The sequence below is a fragment of the Oncorhynchus nerka genome, linkage group LG11, assembly GCF_034236695.1.
Source record: "Oncorhynchus nerka isolate Pitt River linkage group LG11, Oner_Uvic_2.0, whole genome shotgun sequence".
NCBI lineage: Eukaryota > Metazoa > Chordata > Actinopteri > Salmoniformes > Salmonidae > Oncorhynchus > Oncorhynchus nerka.
This window is the reverse complement of record NC_088406.1, coordinates 61,331,268-61,339,788: the sequence shown is the minus strand read 5'-3', so window position 1 is coordinate 61,339,788 and position 8,521 is coordinate 61,331,268. Positions and strand designations below refer to the sequence as shown.

The 8,521-nt window shown below is 44.0% G+C and overlaps 1 protein-coding gene across 1 annotated transcript; it reads left to right on the top strand.

Annotated features, from left to right (window-relative positions):
- Positions 1 to 2,790: 2,790 nt before the first annotated feature.
- Positions 2,791 to 6,638, top strand: LOC115137694 (early growth response protein 4-like). The gene is made up of 2 exons (XM_029674020.2): positions 2,791 to 3,550; positions 3,806 to 6,638. The coding sequence occupies exons 1-2, from the start codon at positions 3,394 to 3,396 to the stop codon at positions 5,116 to 5,118; spliced, it is 1,470 nt and encodes a 489-aa protein (XP_029529880.1). The 5' UTR covers positions 2,791 to 3,393; the 3' UTR covers positions 5,119 to 6,638.
- The last annotated feature ends 1,883 nt before the right edge of the window (positions 6,639 to 8,521 follow it).

Sequence of the window (8,521 nt, the reverse complement as noted above, 5' to 3'; positions counted from 1 at the left end):
GCTAGGAGAGAACACAACTGAGATGGCAAACCATGTGTGTTTTATTTGAAATTGCCTACCTATAAGTTTTACAAAGAGACCCCCCCCCCCCCCCTCCCATGTATTTGGCTTTAGCGAGTTTAGGTAGGCAATACCATTACCACTTGTCATCATATTGCAATATGTAGCCTAGACTATCGTTTCAATACACTTGTGCAATAATATAGATTACATGTGAAATGAATTAAGCAGGGAATATGATCCAATGAGCTTCCATAGCGTTTATATGGTGACAGTGCTCAAATCTGCACTGGCGTGTTCCTGAAATCACCCATGTAAGGGAGATGAAATGTGGCTACACAAGGGTGCTTTCAGGACCGTGGACAGCGCAACGGCTGATTTGCGCTGCCGGTATGAATGTGTACACTGAGTGTACAAAACATTAAGAACACCTGCTCTTTCCATGACAGACTGACCAGGTGAAACTCAATATTATGAAGGTGTTCTTAATGTTTTGTACACTCAGTGTTTATCGACTTTTTGATATCATAGAAAGAAAACTCATGCACATAACAGTTTGTCCCCTCGATTTAAACAACTTTCCCCATAGGGACATGTGCTACATCGCCTCTATGGACCCAGCATCAGATAGTGAAAATAAAACGCCTTTTTTATTGTTTGAAATGTCAACGTCTGTGAGGACAGGTTGGTTCAACCACTGAACACTTCGGGGTATTATCGATTTCCCCCGCATACCTGAAAGGCCAACCCTTTAGATAGCCTAGTGTTTTGTCGTTTAGGCTCTCAGCACGGTGACAACACCACCACAGCGGTCACGTTTGCTATTAGACAACGATGGAAGTGAATGAGTGAAAACAGTTCAGTGCTGAGCAGCAGCAGCGTGTAGGAAGCAATTACCAGCAAGGACTTTTCCTGAGTTGCATTTATAAAAGAAAACAGCATCCAGGCCTACCTTTCTGTCGCCCACATGTGCTCAGTGGGGCCGCGACATTAGAACTGATCGAGTTTGAAGTAGCAGCAGCTACACTATATATACAAAGTATGGGATACAAAAGTATGTGGACATCCCTTCAAATGAGTGGATTCGGCTATTTCAGCCACACCCGTTGATGACAGAATTGAGCACACAGCCATGCAATCGCCATAGACAAACATTGGCAGTAGAATGGCCTTACTGAAGAGTTCAGTGACTTTCAACGTGGCACCATCATAGGATTCCACCTTTCCAACAAGTCAGTTCATCAAATTTCTGCCCTGCTAGAGCTGCCTCGGTCAACTGTCAGTGCTGTTATTGTGAAGTGGAAACATCTAGGACCAACAATGGCTCGCCCGTCAAGTGGTAGCCCACACAAGCTCACAGAATGGGACCACCGAGTGCTGAAGCGCATAGCTCGTAAAAATCGTCTGTTGCACCACTCACTACCAAGTTCCAAACTGCCTCTGAAGCAACGTCAGACCAAGAACTGTTAGCCGGCAGCTTCATGAAATGGGTTTCCATGGCTGAGCAGCTGCACACAAGCCTAAGATCACCATGCTCATTGACAAGCGTCGGCTGGAGTGGTGTAAAGCTCGCCGCCATTGGACTCTGGAGCAGTGGAAACACGTTCTCTGGAGTGACGAATCACGCTTCATCATCTGGCAGTCCAACAGACTAATCTGGGTTTGGCGGTTGCCAGGAGAACGCTACCTGACCCAATGCATAGTGTCAACTGTAAAGTTTGGTGGAGAAGAAATATTGGCCTTGGGGCTGTTTTTCATGGTTCGGGCTAGGCCCCTTTAAATCGAGTGAAGGGAATTCCTAACGCTACAGCATACAATGACACTCTAGATGATTCTGTGCTTCCAATTTTGTGGCAACAGTTTGGCGAAGGCCCTTTCCTGTTTCAGCATGACAATGCCCCCGTGCACAAAGTGAGGTCTATAAAGAAATTGTTTGTCAAGATCGGTGTGGAAGAACTTGACTGGCCTGCACATAGCCCTGACCTCAACCCTATCAAGCACCTTTGGGATGAATTGTAACGCTGATTGCGAGCTAGGCCTAATTGCCCAACATCAGTGCCGACCTCACTAATGCTCTTGCAGCAATGTTCCAACATCTAGTGGAAAGCCTTCCCAGAAGAGTGGAGGTTGTTATAGCAGCAAAGGCGGGGGGGGGGGGGGGGACCAACTCCATATTAATGCCCATGATTTTGGCTGACGAGCAGGTGTCCAGATACCTTTGGTCATGTAGTGTACAACAAAAATCTCAAATGTTTCAAGGATTAGGTCTATAACCTCTGTTATAAGGTGACCCAGTGCCTCTCTTTTGAGTTTAAGGTGTGTCATCTTTTGATGTGAGCAGGTGCATTACCTAGATAACCTACAGGTTGCATCCCAAAGGGCACCCTATTCCCCATGGGCCCTGTGTCAAACGCAGTGCACTACAAAGGAAACAGGGTGCCTACAACTGTTACCTTTTTATGTTATACAAGCCCATGGTCAAACTTTCAGAACCAGTTCAATATTGATGGGTGCAGTAACTTCAGCTGCCACAATAGAAGGGGGTGGGGGGGGGGGGGTGTATCTCTTCTTCCTTGGCTACATCACAGTTAACTTGATTTGTATAGTTTCTCTTCTATTAATCCTACAGTGAAGTGAAATTGATGCTCAGTAGCCTAACCGCAACGTCATATGGTCTAAAGCCTTCCCAATCCTAATTTGTTTGCTTCATGAGAAAGTTATTAAGTGTGTTGGTGTGTTGATTGGTGGCAGAAGACATTGTACATCTCCACACGGCATCGAATGACTGTCTAAAAGCTACCATGTTTTCTAGTCGACCGAGTTAAATGCAAGAACACTTGCCATGCCACTGCCATGATATATTGTTATCATGATTTGATAAATCAAGCGTTTATTCTCATACATAACATGAACATACCCGATGGTAAATCAATGGCAGTCTCTCTCGCAGATCCAAGAGACTTGTTGCAACGTCAGAATCGTAACTCTCCTTTTTTGGGGGAAGCCCGTCACATCCTCTGTCCATGTATGGGCATGAAGTTTACACGCAGCGGGGAATCCTCTCACTGGAGCCGATGAATGGGGGGAGGGGTCTATCGACCCGCCGGAGTGTATATAAGGAGAGGGAAGCCACTGGTGTGAAACCTACCCACAGCAACAGATAGCCGAAAAGCTACAAAGCGATACAACACGCAGTCATCTGGACAAAAAGGACATTTCGAAATATTTATTGATACCTTTTTCCTCAAACGACCACCAGCACATTTCGGGGATAATTGACGGCCCCGTGCATCAGAGGGGAAAGGACACATAATTTGTATTTGTTTCGTTTAGTTTAAAAAAAATCTACCTACACTTACCTGGATTGACAGACTTGAAATCAATCTCGCAATCATGCTGAATAACATGGATATGAACTCTAAAGATTCCTTCTACCCTCAGTTTGAGAATTGTAACGGTTCTTCCCTGGGGATGGAAAATAGCGCTCGGAAAGATACCCAGGAGATGTTTTCGGACGCAGAGAGAGGAACACCTACCCAGTTTACCCATGGTAAATTCGCAGTAGCCTCTTGCTGCATTGCATAATGTGATAAATCAATATGCATGCATTGATAGTTTGAATAACATAGTTTGTGGTTGCACATTGTATTTTATTAAACACATCGCATGGATTTAATTAGTCCCATTTGCAGCGGTGAATGTTACGCATGTATGCTTATTGATTACATAACGACTTTAATTTATGTGCATTTTTCAGTCTAAAATCAACATTTGTAATGACAAACTTTCCCTCTTTCTTTTTCAGAGGGAGCACCTGTAACCCTGAAAACCGAGGCCTCCAACTCAGATTTCGCCTTTAATCCCTGCGAGGGGCCCAAAGGCAGCTACTCCTCCTCCCTCGCCTACTCAGGCAGCTTCTATGTCGAGGCGACTCAGGGGGGGCCGTGCAGCACAGAGACATTGCTCAACATGATCACAGAAATTGTCGGTATTTCTACGTTACCAATCTCCGAAGTTCAACTGAGCACCATGGACAGCAGCAGCTTCGGCGACGCCGGCGTCCAGAGGCAATCTACCTGCAGCGCCACCCCGCCCCTGTACTCGCCGGGGCAGACATGTCCCAGCTACTCCGACGGTCAATCAGGCGGCCAAGCTCAAGATTCAGCCTCTCCCCAGGTGAGCTTCGGCTCCCCAGCTCAAGTCCGAAACCAGAACAGCACCACCGAGCCACAGTCAGAAGCTGCGTCTTTTCCAGTAGTGGTCAAGAATGAGTTCGAGAGCAGCTGTTACGAATGGGGCACGTTCAATAAATCGGACTCCTATTTGGAAACGGGCTTCCAATCATCAGAAACGTTCCCGATGTCCACTGACTTCCCGTCTGACCAACAAGTGGATGTAAAGGACCTTTTGGACTCATTTTCCCCAATGTGTCCTAACTCAGCGATGGAGTTCAAAGTTGAAGGCGGAATCAAGCAGGAGCAGTGCTATTCTGACACCTGCTCTCAGAGTTTCTGCAGTTCTCTTTACTCCAACTACCCAGTGCCAGCCATGGACCTCTCAACCAACAACCTCCTCAAGCCAGCTATGTTTCCCAACATGGAACTTCCGCCATTATCTAATCAGTGCGATTCGTCTTGCCAGCTTACCTCACCAGCTTTACCCAGTACTATAGACTCAATTCTTTACTCCTCCTTATTGCCAGACTCCTTTGCCCAAAGTTACACGCCGCGCGCGCAAAAGGCACCGCGTGTTAGAAAAAGCCCCGCAGCCTCCACCGGGCCTGCCAAAGAGAAACCCTTCACCTGCCCCATGGAGAACTGCGACCGGCGCTTCTCACGCTCGGATGAACTCAACAGGCACATCCGCATCCACACCGGACACAAACCCTTTCAGTGCCGCATCTGTCTGCGCAGTTTCAGCCGTAGCGATCACCTCACCACCCACACCCGGACTCACACGGGAGAGAAGCCGTTCTCCTGCGACGTATGCGGCAAAAGGTTCGCCCGGAGCGACGAGAGGAAAAGGCACGGTCGCGTGCACCTGAAACAGAAAGAGAAGATGGAGCTGAAGCCACAAGTGATCAGCGCGTGGCCATTTACTCTTCCCGATGGAATTTGAAGAGACACCACTACGCACACGAGTAGCTCTGTCCACACAACATTACAATCTTTCCGTCGAAGATAAAAAGCTTGACAGTTCATTGCTGATTACAGGTCGACGTATCAACGTTTGCAATGTGACATATAGGTCGAGTGAAATTGGTTTGACTGTGAAAGTCTCTATAGGGAGTCTTACAATAAGGATGTTTTGCGAGTTTGAATTGCATAATGCTATATCGGAAAGTGAATTGTGAAAAGGGTCTGCTCTTTCGACCCTAGTTTACTTGCTGCTGCTGACTATGCAACACATGCATAACTTGATTGTAAAACCTTCCCGAGTTGACAGCTCAACAGACACGTGTTGTATTTCTCTGTTACAATCAACTAATTTGGTCATGCCAAACCAAACACCAAGGCATCATAACAAATGCCTGCAGCAGTTCAGCACCCTTTCGTCTGGACAGCTCCAACTTCAAACCTCGACGAAGAAATATACCAATAAGAAAACGAACTGCATCGTATTGCGCTTATATCTAATTTGAGATATCCTCTATCCACTAGAAAGTCTTATATTTTATGCTTTCGAGGCTTTTTTTATTCCACTAACACTGCAACCAGTCAGATAGTGTTTCTTCAAATGCATGCTTATGTTCATGTGGTATTATTGAATATAGCCAACAAATAACTTAGTCCTCCACTTGCCGAATGGAAGTACAGGAGACTTCGTTTTATGACATGAATGTAACACATTATTCTTGGCTTTAGTCACGAAGCAGTCCATTTGTGCCAAGGTTTTGAGAATTGATTTTGCTTTGCTATCAGTATTCTATTGATTGGTCTTTGTGTTGTACTTAAACTAAATGGTTGAATTATTACATCGTGAAAGTTATACCATAAATGGAAAATAAATATATTTGTATGACTGTACTTTGTATTTTTATAGCTATGTATATAGATATTTCAAAAAACCACTGTTTAACATTGAATTGTTAAAGTGGAAAAGGCTTTCTTTCTTTTTTTAAACATACTCACAATGTTTTACCTTTTGGAGGGCTGGTAGCAAAATAGTGTTTTAGGAGAGATTGTCATTTGATATAAATATATTTCTAAGACAAGTAAAAGATGACCTAACTGTTCGTATAATAGCGACTCGAAATCTCATTTGATTCCACTGCTAATCAGTTCGTGATGAGGACTATAGTGTTAAACTAGTAAGTCATTATACATGGCTCTGGTACAGTACGATGTTCTGTATTGTACTGTCAAGCCAGAATTGACTAGCAGCACAACACAAAAACATTGCTGTTGAGTAATCAGGTAGCACACATTGCTGCGAGTTTATGTACTTTTCAGATGAGATGATTTAAGACTTGACAAGGCATTGCTGATGAGGAAGCTATTCACTTTAGCAAAAAACAAAACTATGGTTATGGCTTGGCGAGAATGTCACCAATCAGTCAGGGTACTGTAAAAAAAAAAAGTGTTTTTAACTCGCATTAAGTTATATTAACTGCTTGGGTATATCATGAATTTTGTATATATACACAGTTTATACGAAAATACTTTCGATAAATTGAATATTGATGTTGTTATTTTTATGACAAATGTTTATGAATAAAATGTTTGGTTTTCTGGAAACATTGCAAGAGTCATTTGTCCATGCATAGAAATTCCTCAGTCCTTCCTCACCTATGCTGACAACTTCCTTTATGTAAGTAACACAGTATCTTCCACCAAATGCAGTCATATGGATGACTATTGCGGCTGTTCCTAAAAATACACGTTCTAACGGGGCAACCTAGCACCAGCAGATAGTGGAATCCTAACATTAGACATCACAGTTCTATGTAATGTTGACTCACGAGGCTTTGGGCTCCAACACATTAAAGTGAATACCCTATTACTCAGTGTTGTGATTCTGGTCCCTCTGACATGAAAAAGGTCATGGGTTTATAGCTACCAAATGTGGAGATGAGACACTCACATTAGCTGAGGGAGGACACCATTATAATTGGTATTTATTTGGTATAACCTCGGGTGCAGATGTTTCGGTCTAAAACAGACCTTCATCAGAAAGACACCTTAACCATACTTCCTCTTTCCATGGAGGTCCATGGCCTGCTGTATGTTGTTCATCTCAAAGGGCCCCATAGAGATACTGTATGTCTCTATGTTTAGCCTCTCCCCCATCTAACCTGTCATTCATTCCCACAATGCTGATAGATAAGAGATCAATGATTGTTTGTTTCTCTCTCTTTGTCTCCTTGTGACCCAGTAGCATTGCAATCTTCCCTTTTGACCTCCTCCTTTTCATGCTGTCTGTGTCGGAGAGAATGTTACCCACTGACAGTTGTTGCTCTGACTCGCTCATCATTCGTATCCTTCATGTCACTTATCAAAAGGAATATGCACAAAGGAAATAACATGTCCAATAACACGCCCTGCTAATTCAACGGTACTGTGACTTTGTGTGTGGTGCTGGTCTTTACCAGTATACAGTATGTCTACTAAATGCAAATGAGCCCATTTGAATCAATGTGTCAGAGGTTAAAAAAAAGAAAAGGAAAGAGATATTTCAATTTCTAATATTATTTCTATGCAAATGACAGATTGCACTCTTATCTGGCTATTGTGCTCTTGAGCTTGCGATCAGGGATCACATTGGTCACGTATGAGTTAGATTAGACTTGCCTGAAGGTTGCCTGAACAGAAACAAGCATTCTGCATGTGTTATTATTGCCCATTATTGTGCTACACTTGAGCTTTTAATAACCAATATCTTTGAATACAATACTTATAATGTGTCACAGTCACATCATATAGTGTTAAGCCGTTGTGTCCTGAAAGTTCAATTCCCAACACTTGCATGCGAAAAGGCCTACAGTAACATCTCCAAAAAATGAAGTTATTTTATTCTATTCTATTCTATTCTATTCTATTCTATGCATGGTCTTTCTGGCTGTTTGTCAACATTAGAGGAGAGTAGAGCAGGATCTTCCCTGACTGTGGTCAAGGCAACTCAGCCCGTTGTGTCCTCCACGGAAGGAGAGTAGTGATTACCAAGAGAGGAGACAGAGAGAGTTATATCGGGATAACACAGGAGAGACCATCGAGATCTTCAGCACACTTCCTTCTGCAGGCAACTCGCTTGGACTCTCTCCGGGCAATCTGTCGTTGGTAGTGTATAGGCATGCAAACAGGCAGGCAATTTAGAACACCCTGTGTGCCTGTGACGTGGCTGCCTGGCAGAACATTGCCCCTTGCCCACACCAGTGCGTAAGAGCCTGCGTTCTCTCCCGGTCTCTCTGACAACACAACGCACCATACCAGGCAGCGTGAAACATGTGACCCTTACCACATGGAGCTCAATGTATATCACCAACTCCTGTCCATCATCCCTTATGGATGGCAACAGTTCTCTT

Bases quoted from the DNA above. Each gene is read 5' to 3' on its own strand.
- LOC115137694 (XM_029674020.2), top strand. From the start codon at position 3,394: ATGCTGAATAACATGGATATGAACTCTAAAGATTCCTTCTACCCTCAG. The intron at 3,551-3,805 runs GTAAATTCGCAG...TTTCTTTTTCAG, and splicing joins ACCTACCCAGTTTACCCATG to AGGGAGCACCTGTAACCCTG.